The 23,745-nt window shown below is 45.2% G+C and overlaps 1 protein-coding gene across 6 annotated transcripts in view; it reads right to left on the reverse strand.

The window, feature by feature from the left end:
- PCDH15 (protocadherin related 15) overlaps nt 1-23,745 on the reverse strand; it is a 1,266,541-nt gene that overhangs the window by 730,527 nt on the left and 512,269 nt on the right. For all 6 annotated transcript variants that reach the window (XM_040362073.1, XM_040362072.1, XM_040362074.1 and 3 more), the window contains one exon: nt 17,208-17,378. In XM_040362073.1, the coding sequence (XP_040218007.1) occupies nt 17,208-17,378 (171 nt within the window). The remainder of the gene's footprint in view (nt 1-17,207; nt 17,379-23,745) is intronic.

Here is a 23,745-nt window from a genome sequence, read left to right on the forward strand (position 1 = left end):
GAGGTTTAGCTTCCCATATGTAATTTGAGATTCGTTTTTGTATGGAGGTAAAAAAAGAATGGGGTATAGGTAAAATTACAGTACGAAATAAATATAGCAATTTGGGGAGGATAAGCATTTTAAAGGAGGCATTCCTACCTAGTTTAGAAAGGCCTGTTGTACGCATGTGATTTAATAATTGGGGAAGCCGTTTCTGGAAGGCGCGATAGTTAAGGTCGTAGAGGCGAGGCAATGATGAAGCTAAGTGTATTCCAAGATACGGAATAGATTGCGTCGTCCACGAGTAGGGAAGAGATCCCTTCAGGCGGGTCATCAGACAATCCGTGAGATTGATCGGAAGTATTAGGGACTTGGAGGAATTAATTTTATAGAAGGAGGCTGCACTGAATTGGGTAAGGATATTTTGGATCGCAGGTAGGGATTGGATCGGGTCTGTGACCATAAGTATGACATCATCGGCAAAGAGGCTTATTTTATGCTCCATGTCGTTATGTATGATGCCTGAAATGCGCTTGTCTCCTCTAATCCTTGCAGCCAGAGGCTCCATAATCAGAGCAAAGATGAGAGGGGAGAGCGGGCACCCTTGGCGAGTGCCATTAGTAATCCCAAATGGTTTGGACAGGTTTCCATCAGTCATTACCTTAGCCGAGGGATTTGAATAAAGTGAGAGTATCGCAGACTGAAACCAGCCCGCGATACCAAATTTCTCTAGCACTGCTTTCAAGAAGCCCCAATGAACTCTATCGAACGCCTTCTCTGCATCCAAAGAGAGAAGCAGAGAAGGCGTTCGAGATTGGGATACTCTATGTATTAAATTGATGACTCTTCTGGTGGCGTCCGGAGCTTGTCTCTCTGGCATGAAGCCGACTTGGTCCGGGTGTACTAGTGAGGGGAGACACTTAAGCAATCTGCTTGCCAGGACCTTGGCATATATTTTCACGTCCGTGTTGAGGAGTGAGATAGGTCTATAGTTGGTCGTGGAGGTAGGGTCTTTATCTGGTTTAGGGATGGTGGAAATAAGCGAACGTAGCATGTCAACAGGTAGAGAACCAGAGGTGGCAGCAGAGTTGAAGAGGGCAGTGAGGTGGGGGGTGACAAGTTTGGCGAAGGTCTTATAGTATTCATTTGTGTACCCATCCTCTCCAGGTGATTTATGGAGCGGGAGGGCATGAATGGCTTTCAGAACTTCTTCCTCCGAGAAGGGTTGGGAGAGTTCCGCTAATTGGGCAGGGGTTACGGACGGGAGATTAATTAAAGATAGGAAGTTTTGTATGGTTTGGTCTGTTGGTTGGGGGGTAGTTGTGTCATTTGCTAAATTGTAGAGAGAGGAGTAGTAATCGCTAAAGGCATTAGCTATATCTTGTGGATTCGTAAGAAGTGCTTTGGTGGTAGGGTGGTGGAGGGAAGCTATTTTGCTTTTAATACGTTGAGCTTTGACCCGGCGGGCTAGTAGGGCTCCAGCCTTGTTACCCAGGGCATAATATGTGGCTTTGGTCAATTTAAGGTTACGTTCAAATTTGTAAAGTAAGAGGGAGCGGAGTTTTTGTTGTTGCTCTAGAAGTGCATTAGTTAGTGTGTGGGAGGGGGCACGTTTATTTTGGTCCTCTAAGCAGGAGATTCGGGATAGGACCTCATCAACTTGCTTAGACCTCTGGTTCTTAACAGTACTGTGAAGTTTGATTAGTAGCCCACGCATGTAGGCCTTATACGCCGACCAAAGTACAAACCTATCAGTGTCCGGCTGATCGTTTGAGTCAAAAAAGGAGTGGTGTTCAGTAGTGAGGTTTTTGACGTTGCTGGGGTCTGAGATGAGAGAAGCGTCAAGTCTCCATATACGAGTAGTTCTGGGTCTACAGTTTCCCACAGTGATGGAGATAGGGGCATGGTCCGACCATGTGATGGATCCATTCTCTGATGTCGTCACATCTTGGAGGGTGGTCTTGTCAACAAGGAAGAAGTCTATACGTGAGTATGAAAGTTGAGAGGAGGAGAAATAGGAGTAGTCTCGCTCATTGCTATGTAGGCATCTCCACGGATCGAAGAGATCATTTGTTCGAAGAAAGGGATTTAGTGCGGGTCGATGGTTGCTAGCGGAGGATGTAGTGTCCAGATTTGGGTTTCCAATTATATTGAAGTCGCCTCCAATAAGAAGCCTCCCTTTTCGGATTCGTATTACCTTCTTATAGAGTTGCTTGTGAAAACGCAGTTGTTGTTTGTTCGGTCCATATACGTTGACCAGTGTGTAGGTGACTTGGTTGACGTCACATATAAGAATCAAGAAACGTCCTTGGGGATCTGCTATAGATTGGTGCAGTTTGAATTGTAAGGAGTCTCGTATGGCGGTGAGGACTCCACATTTCTTCTTCTGGCCTGAGGCAAAAAAAACTTGGTTGTAGTTTTTCAGGGTAAATGTGGGAGTCTTGGCGGATGCAAAGTGAGTCTCTTGTGCTAAGAGGATATCAGCTTTTTGACTGGTGGCTTCACTGAGAAGTGCAGATCTTTTTTGTGGAGAATTCAGGCCTCTGGCATTAATGGATACTATTTTGAACGCCATTCTGAAGCGGTGAGAGCAGAATATATTGTCTTCAGTGAAGGGAGGTGATTGGCAGATACAGTGCGGGTTGCTGTTCTGTCTCCTCGCTATGTAAACAGAGTGAGTTGTTGCCCGCTTTGAGAAGCAGAGAGTCAGGAATAATTGGTCGACTTGTCAGCGGGGGTGGCTGGTGCTGGATACGGGTGGGGGGTGTGATTAAAAAAGGAGAGCCGTGTACCAACAGGGACTTGGGCTCAATGTGCAGAAACTACTGCAAACAAAGGTGGGGGCAGTGGTCTTCTGTCAACTGCAAGGGACAGAGATCACTGAGTAGGCAGGCCGGTATCGGATAGTAACACTGCAGTTTCCCCGGCCGTTTGGTAGGCAAAGAGAAGGGAATTCACTGTGAGTTCCAGACAACAGGAGGAGCACCTCCGATCTCCATGTGCGTTGGAGTAAGATCAGAAGGGTTTGGCGTGTCCTCTGGAATTATGCGCCAGGTCTTCAGGAGTTTCAGTCCCGATGAAAGAGTGCGCACTACGTGAGTTTTGTTCTGGTGCGTTATGAGCAGTTTAGTGGGAAAGCCCCATTTATATGGTAGCTTATGGTTTTGAAGCGCTTTAGTTATAGTCGCCAGCTGTCTGCGATTTTCCATGGTGGCTTTGGATAAATCAGCATAGAGAGCGATATTGGTGAAAGGGTCAGGCAGTCTCGCTGCTCGTTTTGCGGCATACATGACTTTGTCCTTCACTGTGAAGAAGTGGATACGGGCCAGGACATCCCTGGGCGTAGAGGGAGGGAGGTGAGGCGGTTTAGGGAGCCTGTGTGCCCTGTCGATTTCCATGTCACGGGTTGTTAGGTCAGGTAAAAGTGTGTGCATCAATGATTGCAGGAATTGGACTAGTTCCGCTGGTTGAATCGACTCAGGTATATTACGGAATTTAATGTTATTGCGCCTGGAGCGGTCCTCCAGGTCCGCGAGCTTTAGATTGATTAATTGAAGTTCATCTTCGTGATCAGCAAAACCATCCACTAATTCATTATGTGCTGAGAACAGGTCTCCCATTTTAGATTCAATATGAGTGATCTTTAGCTCATGACTATGCACATTTGCAGACAGTGTGGAGACAGCAGAGGATAGGTCTGTATACAGAGTTTGCCTCAGTGAGAGCAGCATACTTTTCATAGCATTTTCAGATACTGGCTGATCTGAAGCAGGGAAGGCATCCAGCACTGATGCGTGCTGAGGCGGAGGGAGAGAGAGCAGGCACTGAGCTGTGACAGGCTGGATCTGCTGGGGCTCTTCTGTTCTAATCCTTGTCTTGGCAGGGCTAGCGGTAGTGGGTGAGTTAGGAGGAGAGCACTCACCCTGTGTGTCCAAGGGCTGTGAGAGACACGGAGGCAGCGTGGAGCTGAGGCAGGAGTGTGAGGAGGAGAGCCGCGCTTCCATTTCACGGCCGGCGCCGGCGCCATCTTGGCTGCTCGTCAGGTCCGGCGCGGGATAATAGTCAGTGAGCTTCCTCGGCAGTTTTGAGTCCTTCCTGCGCTTCGCCATGGCACTCCCGGTATCGTAGGGCGTCTGGGTTACAATATGGGATCGTTTTCCCTTCTCTGGCGTCGCTTGGTTAGTCGCTTTGGCCGGTTATACTGCAGAGCTGAGGAGTTAGGCAGCCATCAATACGCGCCGTCAAGCCACGCCCCCCAGAAGAATTTGTTTTTATTTTCCAGCAGGACAGGGCACCTGCCCACACTGCCAAAAGTACCAATACTTATGATGTGATCATGGTATCACTGTGCTTTATTGGCCAGCAAACTTGCCTGACCTAAACCCCATAGAGAATCTGTGGGTATTGTCAGGAGCAAGATGATAGACACTGGACCTAACAATGCAGAGGAGCTGAAGGCTGCTATCAAGGCAACCTGGGCTCCCATAACAACTCAGCAGTGCCACAGGCTGATCACCTCCATGCCACGCCACATTGATGCAGTAATTCATGCAAAAGGAGCCCAGAGTAGGTATTTATTGCATACTGTATTGTACACAGACATACTTTTCAGTTAGCCAACATTTCTTTATTACCCACTTAAGACCCGGACCTTTAGGCATTTAAAGGACCTGGCCAGTCTTTGCGATTCGGCACTGCGTCGCTTTAACTGACAATTGCGCGGTCGTGCAACGTGGCTCCCAAACAAAATTGGCATGCGTTTTTCCCACAAATAGAGATTTCTTTTGGTGGCATTTGATCACCTCTGCGGTTTTTATTTTTTGCGCTATAAACAAAAATAGAGCGACAATTTTGAAAAAAATGCAATATTTTTTACTTTTTGCTATAATAAATATCCCCCAAAAATATATAAAACATTTTTTTTCCTCAGTTTAGGCCGATACATATTCTTCTACCTATTTCTGGTAAAAAAAAAATCGCAATAAGCGTTTATCGATTTGTTTGCGCACATTTTATAGCGTTTACAAAATAGGGGATTTTATTGCATTTTTATTAATTATTTTTTTTTTTTTTCAAATAACGATTTTTTATTTTCGTAAAAGGTCAATACAAAATGTAGCAGCATTTCAAGTGTAAGATAAAAGAGGTAATACAAAAATTCCAGCTGAATGTGCTTACACAGCGGCTTCATTCTTGGTTATACAATCAGTAACGTATAAAAACAACTAGGTAACAAAGAGGAGAGGAGGAGAAGTGAGAGAGTAGAGTAGGAGAAGGAGATGGGGAAAAAGGGGGGAGGTGAGAGAGAAAAAAGAAAGAGAAGGGGGGAGACAGGGAGAAGGGGGGGGGAGCAGGCAGGAGTGTCGGGTGAGGTAGTGTACCTTGGTGGTCTGTTGTCGGCTCACGGCGGGTCCTCCACCGAATGCCACCTCTCCCAGACCAGGTCATGGTCCTCCAGCCTATCCCGAATCCTAGCTGTCATTTTTTCCATAAGCTCTACATCCTTGACCCTAGCATAAAGGGCTTCTTGGGGTGGGGGCGTTGGTTTCTTCCAATAAAGTGCTATCAGGCACCTCGCAGCTGTGGTTATGTGTCTCAGGAGTTTCTTATAGGGTTTAGCTATGCGGGGTTGGGATAGGCCCAGTAGGAACAGCTTCGGGGAGAGGGGTATGGGTGCCTCCACGAGGCGGGTCAGGAGCTCTTGCACCCAAGTTCAAAACGGGACTATCAAGGGGCAGGTCCAGTAGATGTGGAACAATGTGCCCCTGGCCTGGTTGCACCGCCAGCATCGGTCAGAGGTGGAAGGATAAATCCTGTGGAGGACGTCCGGGGTCAGGTACCAAAAGAACAGCACTTTATATGTGTTTTCCTTATAGAGGGTGCAGATCGAGCTCTTGGCCGCCTGCCTCCAGACCGCCCTCCACTCATCCTCTTCGAGCTCCCCTCCCAGCTCCCTCTCCCAACGGAGCATGTAGGTGTGTTTGCCTTTGGTTTGTAAGGGGTATTCATTTAGAATTTGATAGATATCTGATATGAGGCCCCTTCGGGCTGTGCCCTCGAGTATGATACGCTCAAATGGGGTCGGTTTTGAGAAAAGGAGCCGGGGGGCTATCGTGTGGGCGTAGTGGCGGATCTGTAGGTAGCTGAAAAAAGCTTGTCGTGGAATGTCATGTTTGGCTTGGAGCTCAGTGAAGGAGTGCAGGGTGCGGGATCTGGGGTCTACTAAGTGACCAAAGTGAAACAGATTTCGCGATGCCCAGGGCCATGACATCTGGTGAGTGAGACTCGTCGGTAGTTTAGGGTTATAAAGGAAGGAGGTCAGCAGGGAGCTATCAGACGTGAGTCGACAGTCTTGGGCTAGCCTCCTCCAGATACTTTGCAGCTGCCGCATGGAACCCAACAATCGTCCGGGCTCCACCGTCGCGTTCGCGTTCCATAAGAGATTATTGGGGTGTATTGGGGCCAGCCAAATCTTTTCCACCTCCGTCCACCTGTTGTAGGACTTCTGGGGAAACCATGATGCCACCGCTCGGAGTTGTGAGGCCTGGAAATATTTGACCAGGTCTGGGAAGGCCAGACCTCCCTCGGTACGCGCGGCCGTCATGACCGAACGTGGGATCCTGTGGCGCTTGTAGTTCCACACATACCGGAGGAGGTCCGCTTGTAGGGCGCGCAGGTGAGCGCACGGGACCGGGACTGGTAGGGTCTGGAAAAGGTACAGCAGTTTTGGCAGGATCACCATCTTTATGGCTGCTATCCGGCCCAAAAGGGATATCTGGTGAGACTTCCATTTATGGATCAACGCCCTTATTGAGCTGTATAGGGGGGGGAAATTGGCCTGGTACAGGGATGCAAAGTTCGGGGTCAGATGGACACCCAGGTATTTCAGGGAGGTTCGCTCCCAGTGGTACGGGAAAACGGACTGTAAGTGCAAGGCCTCGGGTCCGGGCATGTTAATTGGCATGGCCATAGACTTGGACGTGTTGGTTTTATAACCCGAGAGGGCCCCGTAGCGTTCCAGTTCCCTTTGTAAGTTGGGTAAGGAGATGCGGGGACGCGTCAGTGTCAGAATGATGTCGTCGGCGAAGAGGGAAATTTTAAATTCCCTTCCCCTTACTGGGATACCCCGAATATCCGGGTTGCCGCGTATCATTGCTGCTAGAGGTTCTATGCAAAGGGCGAAGAGGAGGGGGGACAGAGGGCACCCCTGGCGAGTGCCATTAGTAACGGGGAAGGTGGATGAGGTGGCAAAGGGAGTTTTCACCTGTGAGATCGGATTAGTATAGAGGTGTCGGACCGCCTGAAGGAAAGGTCCCCCAAAACCCATATGTCTTAACGTGGCGAGCATGAAGGGCCAGCCAAGGCGGTCAAATGCCTTTTCTGCATCTAGGCTCAGGAGCAAGGACTCCGAGCCCTCCCTGCCCGCCACGTCAATTAGGTCAATCACCTTTCTCGTGTTGTCTCCCGCTTGGCGGAGGGGGACAAAGCCCACCTGGTCTTTATGGACCAGGGAGGGTAAGACTACGTTTAAGCGGAGGGAGAGGACCTTCGTAAAGATCTTGAGATCTGAGTTCAGCAGTGCTATTGGCCTGTAGCTGGCGCATAATGCGGGGTCCTTGTCTGGTTTAGGGATAAGGGTGATAAATGATCGCTGCATGTCTTGTGGGATGGGGGTTCGTTGTAGAAAGGCGTTGAAGAGCTTCGTCATATGGGGGAGGAGTGTGGGGAGGAAGGTCTTGTAATATTCGTATGGAAACCCGTCTGGGCCCGGGGATTTGCGAGCAGGTAGGGCCTTAATGGCCAAGGTCAGTTCCTCTCCTGTAATGGGAGCGTTTAGGGAGGCCAGGTCCTCCGGCTTTAGCCGAGGGATGCCCGCCTGTGTCAGGTATCGTGTCATCCTATCTAACAGGTCGGGGGAGGGCGGGTTATGGGGGATTTCTGGCTTGTTGTACAAGTCCGCGTAAAATGCTGCGAATGCATCCGCAATACTTTGGGGGTGTGATACAATATTACCCGATCTGTCCCGGACCTGGTGCGGGGTGGAGGCGAGTGTGCGGTCTGTTAGTTTCCTCGCCAATAAAGCTTTCGCCTTGTTGCCCTTGTCATAATATACCTGTCGTAGGCGAACTAGGGCTTTCTCGACTCGACCCAGCGCCAGGTCCCGGAGTGTTGACCGTACCAGGGCGATACGTTTAAGGAGCATTAGGGAGGGTGAGGTCTGCAGGCGAGTTTCTAGGGTTCGGAGCTGCGTTTCCGCCTGCTCTCTAGCCGACTCAGCGTTCCGTTTTAGGGCCGAGGAGATGGCCATGCAGCGTCCTCTGATTACCGCTTTATGCGCGGCCCACAGAGTGGCAGTGGAGATGTCCTGTGTGTCATTTTCGCTAAAGTAGAGTTGGAGGGCAGAGTCTATTTCCATTTTAGAGGGGGTGTGCTTCAGGTGGAAATCATTATAGGGCCTACGGGTGGGGGCGTTCAGGTCAAGGGTCAAGGTAATGGGGGCGTGGTCGGACCAGGAAATGGGCAGAATCCGTGCTGCATCAGTAACACGTAACGTGGTGTTGTTTAGTAGGAAATAATCTATGCGCGAGTGTGTATGGTGGGGGGATGAGTAAAAAGTAAACTGGCGGTCCCCTGGGTGAAGCGCCCTCCATGCGTCAAACAGAGCATGCTTCCTCGTTAGCTGGCGGAAGAGCCTAGAGTCCCGCAAGGCCCTTGCCTGCGAGGCCCGAGGATCCACCACCAGGCGATCCCAGGTTGCCGAATGGGGTAAATTAAAGTCCCCTCCCACTACCAATAGGTTGTGGGGGGATCTGGCCAGGCGGGCAAAAACCCGACCCAAGAATCTGTGCTGATGTGCATTGGGGGCGTACAGAGTGCATAGGGTTATGTCCCGTGAGTGCCATGTTCCCCGCAGGATAATGAAGTGGCCTAGGGGGTCTATTTGGAGTCTGTGCAGGTGAAGGGGGTGCCCCTTTTTACCAAAATTGCTACCCTTGCCCGTTTCCGTGAACTAAAGGCCTGATATATTAAGGGGAAATATCTGGACGCGAACGCAAAGGAGTCGCCCTTAGAGAAGTGCGACTCCTGTACCATTACGATCTCCGCCCCTGACTGCCTAAATTCCCTAAGTGCCAGATGACGTTTCCTGTTGGAGTTAAGCCCATGGACGTTCAGGGATAGTAACTTAGCCATACTGTGGGTGGAGTGACCGTGGTTCATACTTAGCTGGAGTCAGGTGCGTTGCATTCGGTTCTGGGAGGGCGAGTGGAGGAGCCGCCGGGCCGACAGCCACCTGGACGCGCCGTCGGGTCCTGCCTGCGGGGGAGGGGAGAGAGAGGTGTCTGAAAAGAAAGAGAAAGATGAGAGCAAAAGACCAAAAAAAGCACACATCAACATTCAACAACGGGGGCCCGAGTGGCCTAGGGGCCCTCGGGTCCCAACAGTTCCTTAAGGACCTCCCGACCAAAATGTCCAAAAATGTGGGTCGGGGGGGCAGGGGGGTGGCGTGGAGAGATTCCACTAGGGGGATTGGGAAGGAAGGAACTCTCAGGCTATCAGCCATGGGGGGGGGGGTCCGTAATCAGAAGGGCAGCCTCTACGGTGTCTCGTCCGAGACAGGCCCGATGTGTAGCATTAAGGTAGGGCTGGGGCAACCGGGGGGTAAAGTAACAGAATAACAACAAAAATAAGTCAAGATGGCTTCATGTAGCTTTCTGGGCGGCTCTTGTGGCCGGGGCGGCCGTCTCAAGTGGGGCTGTGCCTGGGGGATTTTCAGGCAGGGTCACGTCCCCTGGGGCATCTGGGCGGGGGGACTCTCTGCCAGACCACTGGTGGAGGGGGTGGCATGGCCACAAGGTCCCAGTCCGGCAACTGGGGGACGGGGATGTCCAGGGTTCTGCAGAAGGCGTCTAGGTCCTCCGGGTAACGCAAGGTGGCAGAGGTCCCCTGGTGGGTGGCGGACAAGCTAAAGGGGAAGCCCCATCGGTACACAATGTCTCTGTCCTGTAAGGTACGGAGCAGGGGTTGTAGTAGCCGTCGTTTCTGCAGGGTGATCCAGGAGAGGTCCGGGTAGAGCTGTAATGGGTTGTTGTTAAAGACTAGGTTGCGAATGGGGCGCGCTTTACGCATTATAGCTTCCTTCATAGGGTAGGAGTTTACACGGCATATAACGTCCCGCGGTTTGGAGGCAGGACCCTTTGGCTTAAGGGCTCGGTGGGCTCTATCCATCTCAATGGGCTTGTCAGCTGGTGCGCCCAGTATGTCGTTGAATAAATTCTGGAGGGTCAGCTGGAGGTCCTCCGCCCCGTCGACTTCGGGGAGACTGCGTATGCGGATATTGTTGCGGCGCCCCCTATTGTCCAGGTCTTCAATGTGTCGCTGCATATCCCTGAGCATAAGGTGATGGTCTGACGCCTGAGTTTGGGTGCGGTGAACCGCCAGTTTAGTCTCTTGTATCTCCTCCTCCGCCATCTCCACTCTGTCAGCTAAGTGTTTGAGGCCTGTGTGTAGGGCCTGTATTTCAGTGCGGCACGTCGCCTTAACATCTTCAATCAATTGTTTGAAATCCTCTTTCGTGGGGAAGGCCTGCATATAGGACTGCCATGGCGGGGGAGGATATTGGGGAGCTCCTCTGGTGTCAGTCGGGTTATAAAGTGAATCGGTGGGGGACGGTCGGTGGCTGGAGACCGATTCTACATGCCTTCTGGTCTCTAGGGGGGGGGGTTGATGGGATGAGTCCCATGGTGCGGACCAGGCCTCAGCCTGATCCCCCAGTGAGGTGGGGGCCCCTCCGTGCCACGGGGTGCTATTGCTGGCCATGGATGCATATGAGGGGGGAGAGATCCCTCTCCGATCTCCGACCTCGGGCTGGATGGCCTGATGGATCTGTCCCCTGGCTGCAGGGGAGGCGTGTTGAGGCCCAGCACTGGCTGAGACGCTGCCCTGCTCTGGGGAGCTCATGGAGGCCTGGGAGTTAGTGGGGGCTTGGAGAGCCGGAAAGTCCTCCCCGGTGAACGTGGGAGAGGGGGAGAGCTGGGCCCCGTTTTGGAAGTCCTGATCCAGGGCAGTGCGGAGCAGACGGGGGAAGGCCCCTGTACATTGGGTGTCCCGGTCTCGGGGGTCGGGGACGGTTGCGGCCTGTGCCGCATGGTCCGCGGCAGGGGGGCAGGGGTGCGGGGATCCACTCACCCGTTGCTGGGAGCCATCCGGGCTCTCGGAGGAGGCCGAGGTCCGCAATCGGGTCGGGGATGGCTCTGGATGGCAGGTCTGAGGCGAGCGAGGGGGAGATGTCCCTATGCTGAACGTGGCCGCGTCCGGCGCCATCTTGTCCCCTTCACCCGGCGGCATGTCGGGTGGCTTAAAGTAGCGCTCGAAGGTCGTGGAGGAGCCTGGCGGGGGTTGGGATGATCCCCGTGCCTTTGTGGATCTGGTGGTTCGCGATCCGCCCATGGATGGCTGCAAAATCCCCCGGTTTTCTGCCTAAGTGCTGCGGGCTGGAGAGGAGCTCTCAAGGGATGCTTCCTTCCAGGCTGGCTTCCGGTCACGCCCCTTTATTAATTATTTTTTATTAACTACTAATGGCAGCGATCAGCGATTTTTTTCGTGACTGCGACATTATGGCAGACACATCGTACAATTTTTACACATTTTTGGGACCATTGTCATTTTCACAGCAAAACACGCATTATTTACTGTGAAAATGACAATTGCAGTTTGGGAGTTAACCACTAGGGGGCGCTGAAGGGGTTAAGTGTGACCTCATCTGCGTTTCTAACTGTAGGGGGGCGGGGCTGGACGTGTGACGTCATTGATTGTATTTCCCTATATCAGGGAACACATGATCAATAACAGCGCCACAGTGAAGAACGGGGAAGCTGTGTTTACACACAGCTCTCCCCGTTCTTCAGCTCCCGGGACCGATCGCGGGACTCCAGCATCGATCGGGTCCGCTTGTCCCGCAGCCACAGTCACGGAGCTTCGGACCCATGACCCACGGCTGGGCACTTAAAGAGGATGTACAGGTACATGCTTGTGCCCAGCCGTGCCATTCTGCCGATGTATATCTGCAGGAGGCGGTTCTTAAGTGGTTAAAAATCTTTTTTTTTATTGGTCTTCTGTAATATTCAAATTTTCTGAGATACTGAATTTTGAGTTTTCACTAGTTGTAAGTCAAAATTGAAAGAAATGCTTGAAATGTATCACTCTTTGTGTAACACATCTATATAAAATATATGAGTTTCGGGGGGGTTGGCTTGGGAGTTTCACTTTTTTAACTGAATTGCTTAAATAGACTAACTTTTTGATGATATGCTAATTGTATGAGATGCACCTGTATATATAGAAAAAAGTATAGAAAATAAAATAATCACTCCCCTTTTAAAATAATCACATTTTGTTGCTTTACAGCCTGAAATGAAGACAAACACTGTTTTTGTTTTATCCAGTTGTATTTACTTACAGTACAACTTATTTATATACAATGTATAACTTTCAAGTAAAAGATATAGCACCAACATGTAAGGAGAAAATGTAAAAAAACAATAAAAAACAGAACCATTGAGTTAGAAAAAGGTCACCCCTCCTAAAAATGACTTGTAAACTCAATCAGGTGTAGTTAAAGTGGAGCTTCGGCCAAAATTACACTTTTTAAATAAAAATACCCCTATAATACACAAGCTTAATGTATTCTAGTAAAGTTAGTCTGCAAACTAAGGTCCGTTTTGTTAGGTTATTACAGCATTTTGAAAGTTTATAAACTAGCATTAGACCGTGGCCATGTTAAGTGTGGGCATCTGAAGCCAGGCTGTATTACTTCCTGGATTTCATGCTTGCAAATCTCGCACACGCTCAGTGCTGCACAATAAGTGTAATAGGTTTCAGGTCAGGTTTCCATAGCAACAGCAGTGTCAGAGGAAGTTGTCGCCCCACTTTTTTCTGTACAGCTTTTCATTTAAAAAAATAATAATAATTATTAATACTAGATGTATTGAAGATGACTTTATGAAGTTTAAACTGCGCATAATAATGTTGAAAAAATGGGGGTTGTGTTTTGGTGTTATATGGGATGGTGGGAGTATTTAAAAACTATGCGCAGACCCTCCCTGGATCAGAAGTTGCTCCAAACTAGATGAAAGAGCCAGGAGGAAATTGGTTAGAAAGGCTACCAAGAGACCCACAGCAACTCTGAAGCAGTTGCAGGGATTTATGACAACGAGTGGTCATTGTGACAACAATATCACATTTTTTTCACAAATGTGGCTTGAAGATTGCAAGAAAAAAGTCACTCTTAAAGAAAGGCCACATACAGTCACGACTAAACTTTGCTAAAACACACTTTGAAGATTCTGAGGCCACATAAAAAAAAGGTGTTATGATCAAATGAGACTAAAATTCAATTGTTTGGCCTCAACACCAAATGATATGTCTGGAGGAAAGTTGTCAATGGGAAGAAGGTTTAACTTTCAACATGACAATGACCCAAAGCACACAGCAAAAATTAAACAGTGGTTGAAGGAGAAAAAGGTGAACAACAATAAAATAAAACATGAAGATGCTCTTTTTTGTGTTGAGTAGATTAATGCTGGAGCACCCATCAACTTCAGGTCTGTTCACATTTAGCATAGTGGGAATACATATTCCTACTTCCAATTTTTTTTGTTTAATTTACAAGCATTTCCAAGTTTTACTCAAGTGAATATTGTGTGTCTGTGAAAGTGCCTTGAGGTGATTCGGTTCGCATTTGTCAGCGCTATACAAGTTACTCACTCACTCTGTTGTTCCAAAGAAGCTCATGTACCAAAATTTGGCACTAATCCAGGTGTGATTTTTCAAGCGGTTTTTGCTGCACTTTTAGTGCGTTTTATCACATTTTGGGGTGCTAACGAAAATGAATTGCATCCAAATATGCATTGCATGGTTTGCTGAAATGTTAGTACAATTTGGAAGTGCAGGCAGAATTGCGACAATTCTGCCCATGATTCCGAATAGCTTAGATGTGAATGGAGCTTTAAAGCTAATCTCCATCTTTTATTTAATTTTAAATAGTTCCATTAGACTAAGCTGTTCCAAAGAAATATTTGCACTGTATGAACTGTATGTAGTCTCAGCTGCATAAAGTATACAGAGCAGTGTTCCAGCAAAGGAACAAGAACTTCCTGTTCTGCTGCTTGAGCAAAGTCGAGTGCCACTTATTCTTTCGCAGGAAGCTTTGTATTCTATGAATAAAAACCTTAATTTTATTGGCTAAGGTGGAGTTTGTGATTCTATCTTCCTCAGTCGAACAGAGGAAGGTTTGTATTCATAGATACATAGATTTCCTTGTGAAAGGTTGAGTGCTGCTCAACCCAACTCGATAGTGTTCTGGAAGCATAACAGAAAGTCCCCATCCCTCTTCTGGAGCATAGCGCTGAATACTGTATGTAGCAGAGACTACATATAGCTTATACAGCACACACATCATTCCAATATATTTTTATTGATTTTCTTGAATTTTATAAAAACAAAACAATATACATACATAAACAAATAGATGCCGAATACATATCCAGCCGAGATGTTCATTGAAGTCATAATTACCAAATCATTTAGTTATCATAATAATACATTTCTTCCAAAAAAATTAAAACCCACTCCTCCATATGTTTAGAGTGACAAACAACAAACAAAAAAAATGGGGGGGGGGGCACAGACTTCAGATGCAACTGTTAGTAAATAGTTTGTTTGGACCAAGTTGGTACAAATTAATTATTTAAGTGAAAATGCAGAGATCAGTATAAATTCCTGTCTGTGTCCCTCATTTGGTCTGTTAATTCCTTGTCACCATAACAGGAAGTGACAGAAAAATACTCTCTATCAAAGCTCCTGATAGAAGATAAAAACTAACAAGTTTTGATACCCTTCCCATTCTATCAAACCCCCCCAAAAAATTACTGGGCATATACAATAATTGTTGTTTTGTTTTGTTTTTTACAAGTAATACTATTTTAGTCTAATTAGCACAAATATTCTGTCTGTGACTAATGTGCTAGGGAAACATTTACTTAGATAAATATGGATTTTGTATTTGCTGACCACCTCTTCTGAAAATGATACTGGCATATAATAAGTGTGCAGGTGAGAAATTATGACTTAATTCAAAATATACATGCATATGCCAGGTCTGTGACTGTGGAAAATACTAAAAGCAGGGACAGCTATGCAAGAGGTTAGCAAAAGAAGCCCACATCTGCCTCTCAACAAATGTGTTGAGAACATTCTATTAGTTTCAGCTATGCTAGTCATATGTAAGCAGCTGCAAGTTCAATGTTTATTACACCAGTTCACCACAGGAAATACCAGGCAGGCAGGAATTTAATAGACATGATTTACACTTTCCAATGTTTTGCTCAAAAAGGGACAAAACAAGGCAACAATTTGGAAGCAGGAATTTCAAGGAAGATTTTCAAAAGTGAAATTGGATCAATAATGCAGACTACTGAAACATTTTCAAAGACAGGAGGATTTAAGAACATAAGGTCAAGTGCATGAGATGGAGGTTAGTGGGATCAAGCAATCCATGAATATGGTGCAACAAATGGACAGAATACCTTTTCATCAAGATCAAATAAAATTTCAAAGTCAAATGAATAAAACATTTTTTGAACATACAAATACTTAAAAAGAATTGATAGTTTTTAGTACTAGACTGTAATAATTATGTCAGATTTTTGATGCAGAATGCGGTACAATTGTTTTGCATGGAAATTTGGCGTTTTATATTGTAGGCCTGTAATTCATAGAAATAACTCACTTAAATCTGTCCAAACCAGAGTCTAGTAGACATCCCAGGTATGATAAAGTTTGAAACACAAAATCATTATTTATAATATAATAAATAACTACAAATAATTATAACAAATAATAATATAATAATAATTAAAATTATTCAATAATGTAATCAAATCAAAAACACTGAAATTTGCTCAGTTCCAGAATCGTCGCTGTCATTACTTTCAGCGTTTGATGATGAATTTCCCCAAAAATCGCTATCGCTCAATTCTGCATGCAAAGGGGATGTGAAATTATTTTATACAGTACTGTATCTGTACTGTGTTTTTATTTTTTTGAATTTGGCACCGATCTCCACCCCTGTGTGTCATAACGTCGCAGGGAATGGACCTCGGCGGCACTCGGGGCACTGTGTAAATCAAGTGAGGAGACAGCTCACACACACAGCAGGGAGACATCGCAGGATCCAGGGGACAAGGTAAGTAAACTCTGCCTGGATACTGCGATGCGATCCAGAGTCTGGCTCGGGGATACTGCTAATGGTACTGGATTTCCACCCCGAGCCAGACTCAAGATTACCACCAGGGAGGTTAATTAAAAAAAAACTAAGTGCAAAAGAACATTTTTTTTTTGCATTTGACTGGTGGGAGAAGTTAATGCTGACAGAGGTCAATAGGACCAGTTAAAAAAAATCTGACAGTGCTTTTTCCTAATTGGAATTATACTTATTTTAGTATCTTAGCAAATATTTTTTTTTAGCACTGTGTGCTGATACCTGTAGTGCATTTTTTCCTGTACCCAATAAAGGGCATGTTTTTTTTCAAGTTACTGGAGTGCGGCTGTCCATATCCTTATTGTTTTTGCGGGTACAAAAAGGTACAGAACAGAAAAGTTAGATTTTTCAGATTCAGTTGTAATAAAACAAATATTTCAACTATAGGTGAACGGCGAAATAAAAGACAAATCTAAGAACCCATATTCCCTAATAATGACTATAGAAAGCCTAATTAGAGTGCATGATCCTAGAACATGAATTAACGTCTAAAAATGTAATTAACAATGCTTATAACAACTGTCCCTATATAAATGGACTACCAAAAACATTGTTTTGGGATAAAGTGGGGAAAGTTTAGACTCTAAGTTCTATCTGGGTTCCAGCTGGAGAGATTCATTCTTTATTTATTCTAGTGTCCATTGTCAGTGAGACAGGAAGTGAAAGGAAATTCAAAAATGTGGAGTTGTCTCGAGGGCAAGAGGTGAGGGGAAATCACTGAATTTTCAATTTCACAAGATTCTCTCTCAATTCCTGTTGCATCTTAAGGGCAGGAAGTAAGGGGAAATCTACCTAGCGGGACAGAGACAGGAAAAATTACTTGACAGAGGTTCAATTCTTCCCTCCTAAATCCAAAATAATTTTTTTTTAGCTAACAGATATTTTAAAAAATCTCACCAGCTGTACTTACAGGAGGGCTGAGTTCTGGAAGGCTTGCTTTGTAATTTATTGGTCGACAATCACGCGTATTTGGCACAGGTTCACAGGGAAGAAACCGAGGACCAAGGTCATCACCATCAAGAACATCCACTGTCAAAGTAGTTGTACTTGTCCTTCGTTCATTAGGATTAAGTGGACGATCCTGTAGATGAAAGATGCCATTTTACCATTAACTATGTATACATTTTTGCCAATGTGGGACAGCAGATGTTGGAGCATTAACAATATGCAACTCCCCATTACTTCAGTTGTTGATATTATTTTGTTATCCTTAATTTCCCTCTTCAATGGAAGACTATGCACAATGCCAATGGTGGCAAGACCATTGTTTTAATGACATCTACCCTTTACTTTCCCAAGCTGTAGTTATATATTTCAGGAACTCTTAACTTCTCATTATTAGGGAATAGGGATGAGCCTGATGGGGCATTCGCGGGAAATTTGGGCACACTCGGAACATCCCATAACGCAGGGTGCCTTTGGCCAATCATGGCTCAGGGGGCTAAGTCCATGCCCCACACTATAGTTACATAGTTACATAGTTAGTCAGGTTGAAAAAAGACACAAGTCCATCCAGTTCAACCTATGTAAGGCTGCTTACATAGTGGCCATTAGGGATGTGCTATCTGTTTGAGTTGAACATGAGTTCGACTTGAACATTGCCTGTTCGCTCGTTCACCAAACAGCGGACAATTTGGGGTGTTTGCAGCAAATTCGAAAAGCCGCAGAAAACCCTTTAAAAGTCTATAGAAGGAATTTAAAAGTGTAATTTTAAAGGTTAATATGCAAGTTATTGTCATAAAAAGTGTTTGGGGACCTGGGTCCTGCCCCAGGGGACACGTATCAATGCAAAAAAAGTTTTAAAAATGGCAGTTTTTTTATAACTTGCATATAAGCCATTAAAATGAGCACTTTTGATTTTTCACATTCGTGTCCAATAGAAATTTAACAGTGTTCGTGTGTTTGCACTAATATTTTGGCTGTTCTTCAGAGTGTTCGGCTCATCCCTACTCATTATATGCCCTTACGGTAACATTATTGCCATATCCAATTTAAACACTCCATACACATACCCTCCTCTGCTATCATTCCTCTCTTTTTCTCCTATCTTCTTTTGAAACTAAGTGCTGGTCTAATCCACATACTTTGGGACTAATTTATTTAAACTATGACTCATTCATTTTCTAAAACATGAATGCCTACCAGCCCCCCTAAACTCTATTGGGATACAGGATGTAATATCCTTCCTGGCCAGCAGATTGGCAGAATGTCTGGAAAGATACTGCAAAAAGTTCCAGAAATGTTCTAATTCTTGAAAATTTACCCAACATGTTATATAGAAGGTATTTCTACCCGACTTGCACACTTTATAATGATTTACCCTTCCACCTATTTCTGTGGATGCACCAATGAAGGTACCATGATCCATATTTAGTGCACTTGTCCAGTGGTGGACAGAATATCACCACAGGTTTATAGTCTTATTTGTACATTGATCCACACAAAACTCCATAAAAACCCTTATGAAGCATTATTAAGTAAGCCTATCCTTGCCTTTTTCATACTGAGTGAACTCTGGTCCTGAATACAGTATCTTCCCAGCCAGGGCTGCTGTTAGAAATCACAGGGCCCTGTACAGTCTAACTGACAGCCCCCTCCAGAAGATAAGAACAAACACATACACAACATAACTTACAAAATTCCTACTAAATCTAAAAGTTAAAAATGTATTGAGTTAATAAATAAAGCTCTATGTGAAAAGAGTGACAGATATAAGGGGCATGGCCTGTGTAAGATGCTGGTCATGATGGTGTAATGCAGGCCAAGGCTGACTCTCCACTGCCGATGTAACAGCCAAGATTTACACTTTTAAGAGCGGTGCCCTTGCTCCTCTGCCTTCACACAACCCCCACTCTGTTTATAAAGACTCATTCTTCCTAAGTTGCAGTGCATGGCTCCAGCCTGTTGATTCTCTAATGCCATTCACATACACTGCTCGGCATACAGCATCTGAACATCTCCAGTACAGCCCATCTATTTGGGCTCACCTCCGGTTGTAAAGCAGTGCCTTAGTCTCCTTTTATGTCTTCATCTGTGGACTGGCCCCTCACCTCCTCCTCCTTGTTCCCTGCACACCCTCTTAGAGCTTGTTTAAATATAGCTGCAGAGTAGAAATCTCTCTCTGCATAGCCTTCGGTGCACTGGCTCATCCCTGGCTTGTGAGGTGTCTCGCTTCCTGCTCCCTACTTTCTGTCTATCAGTCTGCATTGCTCCAGGCACCTAAATATCCCTGATAATTCTACAGATGCGCCCCAGGATACACAAGTGCACTTTTAACTAAAGAAGATTTGGCAGGGGATGTTGAATAAATTGGAACGTTATTTAAAGATTGATATTCCTGTGGTACATGCAGATCTTGAGCAGGTTTTCAATCGCATGGAGGTGAGACTAGGCATTCATGGTCATTGGATTGTAGAGGTGAAGAGAAGGCATTGATTAGAGAAGTTAAGGAAGTCTCCGGGAATCTCTTTTGAGGTAGTGACACTCCAAATATATACCAATCTGGCAAAAAAGACATTTACAAGAAGAAGCACATTTGGGCCTTTGTTTGAGGGGTATACCCTGATGTCTTAATAAAGCTCATGTCTTTCTGCACTTGACCATGATGTCGGCAATCTTCCATTCTTCAGTGGACCACAATCCACCCATTCAGCCGTGGATGTTTAATACAAAAGGTAGAAGTGCTGCTTTTGTTTCCAATCATTGCAGGAGACTTTCATTTCTATGTCGATCCATTGGATACATCATCTGCTGTGGGTTTCACATGCAGGCCAGGATCAAGAAGGTAATTCAAACATTTCACCCTCTTCTTTTATCCTATTCTCTCTCACATGGAGCAGGACACACAGGTAAGCAGATCTATTTATGGCAGCTCATAACATGTTATTTAGTGGATGTACATGTATAGTTCCCCACAGGTAAAGCCCCCCAGGTGAACCCCCGCCCCAGCAGCCAGCCTAGTTCAGTGAGCCTAGGGAGGAGGGAATGAAGGGAGTGGGAATGGAGGATAGACCCTCTTACTCACCTCTCCAGGAATGCCCAGCTTTGTCTTCCTGGCGAAGCAGGGGATTACTACTTACCCTTCCTGCAGGATTGTGCTGGAAGCATCCCAGACAGACCCTCTTCCGCATGGTGACGGAGGTGACTGTCGGCCCGGATGCTGCGACTCTGCCCTATAGACCGTCGTATGCATGCCCTGGAGCGTATAGCTCACCAGCCCCCGTAGAGCGACAGGCTTGTCGTGGACAATCCAGCACATAGCTATGGTCGGCACACACTCGATGGCTGAAACTGGGGAGACTACAAGGATCTGGGATGCAGCCCGTCACCCAGTCGTCAGTTGATCGAAGATCACAGGAACAAGCAAACAAAAAAATAAAAATTTAAAATAAACCACCAGGCCTATCGGCCTGAAGGGAGCCATGTCTTCTTCTTAGCTAGGCAGAAAAAAAACTGAGCTGCTGAGTGCAGGCTGAGGGGATATAGCCAGCAGGATCGCCCCCTGGGCGAGGCTGTTCAGCTTTGATGTTGTTAACACATTCTGCCTAGTCACTCCTAAAGGAAGACTAATACCCACTTTGTCAATATTAAGGCTGTGTCCGTCCATGAACGAAAGAGAAAGGTGCTTTGAGGGCATGTGGCCTGGTATGGTTCAGGAGTGGGTGGTGCTTGCTCATTCACCCCCTCAACTTTCCTTACCTCTCAGGCTGCATGCTGGGATAAGGGTCTGGTATAGATTTTGGTGGGGGCCCCACATAATTTTTTCTTTCTAATTTCCCCTTAAAATCCACAGAAGACCCAGAGGGCATAGTATGGACTATCTTTTCAGTATCCGGGTGCTGGCAATTGTAACCACAGTCATTTTAAATGGGATTTGACAATTTTTTTTCTTTAGAAATGTCGTTTTTGCTGTCTTATGTTGTATTCATACTTCAGATGTGCCACTTTACAGACACATTAAGGGGATCCGGCAGGCACTATATTTAAAGGATTTTTAAATTGTTATGGTTGCACTTTAAGCATCATTAAAATCATTGCTCTTAAAAAACTATAGTTTAATTTTTCTTTTTTGATACAGGTACCCAAACCCCCATACCTGTTTTAAGGTCAATTAATTGTAAATAAGCCTTTAAAATTGGCACTTTGTATTTTTCCTGTTTGGCTCTCATAGACTTCAACAGGGTTTATCGTTCGAGTTTCCCCTGTTTGGGAGTTCAGCTGCGAACCGAACAGGGGGTATTCGGCCTATCCCTAATCCTTACTACATAACTGTTACAGTTATTAGGGACCTTTACAAAATTATAATTATCAATATAAGGCCATTTTAGAAAAAAGGAGACTTGAAAGACAAAATAACTTCTTGTTGCTAAAATTAAACCTGCTATAAAAAAAAAATAGCTGACATCCTTTTGGAAAACCTAGTGGCTTGACTGTTACATTGGCTCACTGGATTCAATCTGTTTACTGTCTGACCTAGAACAAGTATGCCAATTAGAAAGTTACAGAAAATTCAAAACCCCCCTTTACATAATTGCTTTGAACAGTGACTTAATGTAATAAAGAAAAAAATCCAAGCAACTAGCATTTAAAGATGGAGAGGTCAGAAATGGTAACCTTCATGTTTGTTTCTTGACAGGTCTTCTTTAATGAAGGTAAAAAATAGGTTAAAAATGTATTGCTAATGATTAACTTCTGAAAATGACACATTATAAAAATAAAAATGAAAAAAATAAAAAATAATTTCACTGATATGTAATACCGCGCTGGTTGCCATAGCCTTTAAAAAAGGAATTCATTTTTGCGTTTTCCCTTTTAAGCATGAAGCAAGCTGTCTGCTTTGCAATTCAAATCAGTATAAAATGTTTGTACACACAAACACCACCTCATGTAACAAACAGCACAATCCAAGAATGCTGATTACAAAATAGAAGGGCTGCGGTAAGCTTAAACATCTACTTGTTGCAAGATCCATAACCAATAGAGAGGAGAGGGTAAAATAACAGTCGGGGGGTAATTATTCCTATAATAAGAACAACAAGAGAACAATGAGGGCTGACATAGTTCCTCCTCGACTGAAATATTTCAAGCATTGAGAAACCTTGAAAAATCACCCCCAATAATTCTTAAGAAGTTGAAAAGGAAGGGATTGAAAAGAGAGGATCATATTTGCTGTTTTAAGTGAGATGATAACTGTTAGATGACAGCAATGAAATCTCAAGAAGACTCTTCTTATATAAAGAATGGGAAGTAAAAAATCGTCACAGCTTTTATATGATTGCAGTGTACAGCTCCCTGCTGTATGGAAAATAACATTCTGGTGCATGAAGGAAAAAATGCAATATCCCTGTCTCTGGTAGAAGCCTATTTTCCATTATAAAGGCTTTCTTCATTACAGGTTTCTGAAGAATTTGAGAAACACAATGAGCTATGGTTTACCGTGAACACATAGTATGAAATACAGTATACAATTTTTTTGTGTGACATAGGGGGTTATTTACCAAAACTGCATGGTGTAAAATGTGGTGCAGCTCTGCATAGAAACCAATCAGTTTCCAGGTTTTATTGCCAAAGCTTAATTGAACAAGCTGAAGTTAATAGCTGATTGGCTAATGTTCACAGCTGCACCAGATTCTGAGTGCTCCACTTTTAGTAAATCTATCCCATAGTATACTTCTACACATATACTTACAGAGGACTAAACAAATGAATTGATACATTTAAAAAGGGAACATAGATGAGGCATATTCAGTAAAAAATATATCTTTGAAATGCATTGTTATTGTAGATATTTGTGCCAAAATGGCTCTAGGTTATGAACAATGAAACATACACTTTGGGGGAGAGTTACTATAACTGTTGCACACATAATCTGGTGGAGTTGTGCTTAGTAACCAATCAGCTTCTAATTTCAACTTATTTAAAAAAAAGCATTGACAATAAAAACGTTGCATTGTAACAATGAACTGCGCTGCTCCTACACAGGGCCTTAAGAATAACCACATTGTTTTCAATATTCTTTACTAGAGTATTTCTGGGTTTTGAGCATTAAAATCTTATTTGGTTTGAACTCATGGTTACATTTTGTAAGGGATGTGCCACTTAAGGCTGGGTTCACACTAGTGCAATTTGGATTTGGGTTACCCCACATCAAATTTGCATGACAGGAGAGTATGCTCGGCTCTCAATGGAGCCAGTTCACACATCTCTGTTGCGACTGTGGAGCGTATTGCACAGGGGTCCTGTGAGTCTTTTGCTCCGTTTTAGATCTGAATTCAAGCAAAAAATTGGGCCTGATTCGTCCCTGAAATGGAGGACAGGGATGTACTAGACCTCTGCTATCAGCTACATCCATATTAGGTGTGAACCCAGCCTTAGTAACAAGAACACTTCAAACGGAATTGATTTGTGATTATAATGCTACCCATTTCTGTTTATTAGTGGTTATACAA

The sequence above is a fragment of the Rana temporaria genome, chromosome 8, assembly GCF_905171775.1.
Source record: "Rana temporaria chromosome 8, aRanTem1.1, whole genome shotgun sequence".
Classification (NCBI taxonomy): domain Eukaryota; kingdom Metazoa; phylum Chordata; class Amphibia; order Anura; family Ranidae; genus Rana; species Rana temporaria.